Raw genomic sequence first — 1,644 nt, 5'->3', positions numbered from 1 at the left:
AATAAATAAAGTCTTTTAAAAAAATAAAATTTAGAACTCATGTTATTACCTAGTTGGTAGTAAGTGACTTCATTTTCAACATATGAAGGATGTAGCTTTTAACAGTGTCGGTTGTAAATCGATTCTGATTAACCCATGATAATTGGTTGGATTCAATATCATCAAGTCAAGCAAGTGGCCCGGTACTTTTGGTCTTTAAAAAAAATCCAAGCTGGCTTAACTGAGTGGCAATGGACCTGCTAAATTTCAATCATGTTGGTTATGCTGTCTAGGCATATTGTACTTTCCCAAAGCTACATTCTGACAACTCACTGGCTATGGCCCTCTGCCGTGTAGCATCTTTTTCAGGGTGTCCTTTACTTCTGTGTTCCTCAGGGTATAGATCAGGGGGTTGAGCAGGGGAATTACAAGACTATAAAACACAGAGACCACTTTGTTGTACTTCCACGAATCCCCTGCTTTAGGTTGCTGTAGATACATGAAAAACAACGTTCCATAGAAGATGATGACCACAGTGAGGTGAGAGGCACAGGTGGAAAAGGCTTTACATTTGCCTTCGGAAGACTGGATTTTTATAATGGCAAAGAGGATGCAAATGTAGGAGATGAGGACAGTCAGGAGGGATCCAGTGAGATTCACTGCAGAGAAGATCAAGAGCTGCTTTTCTTTGTTGCCGGTGTCAGAGCAGGAGAGGGCAAGGAGAGGAGGGTCAGCACAGTAGAAGTGGTGGATGATGTTGGAGTCGCAGAAAGACAACTGGAATGTCAGAACTGTTTGTATTACAGAGTTTAAGAAGCCGTAGGTGTAGACCCCTACCACCAACTCCTTGCAGACCCGCTGAGTCATAATGGCTGTGTAAATCAGCGGGTTGCAGATAGCCATGTAGCGGTCATAGGCCATTGTGGCCAAGAGGAAGCATTCAGTAGTGGCCAAAGCACTGGAGAAGTACAGCTGGGCAAAGCAGCCTGAGAAGGAGATGGTTTTTTTCTTCACCAATAAGTTTTGTAGCATCTTGGGCCCAATGGTAGATGAGTAACAGATATCGATGAATGCCAGGTGGCTGAGGAAATAGTACATGGGGGTATGGAGCCTCCAATCCACCTTGATGAGAAGAATCATGCCCAGGTTCCCCACCAAGGTGATGAGATACATTGCCAGGAACACCACAAAGAGGGGAAGCTGGAGCTCTGGGCGGTCTGTGAATCCCATAAGGACAAATTCTGTCACTGTGGTACGGTTGCCTCTTGCCATTTTGTTCTCTCTCATATTGGAAAAAAGAAGAAATATGGCTTCAAAATGATTAGAATAAAAATAAAAGCTTCTTACCTCTTTGTTCCAGTACCTGATGACAGAAATTTGGCTTTACCATCCCAATGGTTAAAGACCATCATTAGCCATGGGGCTTTAGTCTGAAAAATAGACTCAGAGAAGTTGGAGCTCATTCATTTTCTCTTTTGATGGAGACTGAACAATCGACCTCCAAGTAAGTTGCATCAAGTCACACTCCCAACAATACTGTACATAAATGCTGGTTTTCCCATAGACCCAAAATTTTATCAGATTTTAAACCTTTGTCACCATGATGGGCAACACATGTCCTCTTGATTTTTAAAAATTATGAGTAGGGGTTAGCATTTTTTCAAA

At 42.5% G+C, this 1,644-nt stretch overlaps 1 protein-coding gene across 1 annotated transcript; it reads right to left on the bottom strand.

The window, feature by feature from the left end:
* Positions 1-315: 315 nt before the first annotated feature.
* OR5E1 (olfactory receptor family 5 subfamily E member 1) lies at positions 316-1,266 on the bottom strand. The gene has a single exon (NM_001388749.1). It carries the CDS (start codon positions 1,264-1,266, stop codon positions 316-318), a length of 951 nt encoding a protein of 316 aa, NP_001375678.1.
* Positions 1,267-1,644: the final 378 nt, after the last annotated feature.

Source organism: Canis lupus, chromosome 21, assembly GCF_011100685.1.
Source record: "Canis lupus familiaris isolate Mischka breed German Shepherd chromosome 21, alternate assembly UU_Cfam_GSD_1.0, whole genome shotgun sequence".
Taxonomy (NCBI): Eukaryota; Metazoa; Chordata; class Mammalia; order Carnivora; family Canidae; genus Canis; species Canis lupus.
This window is presented reverse-complemented; position numbering and strand designations above follow the sequence as displayed.

Bases quoted from the DNA above. Each gene is read 5' to 3' on its own strand.
- OR5E1 (NM_001388749.1), bottom strand. From the start codon at position 1,266: ATGAGAGAGAACAAAATGGCAAGAGGCAACCGTACCACAGTGACAGAA.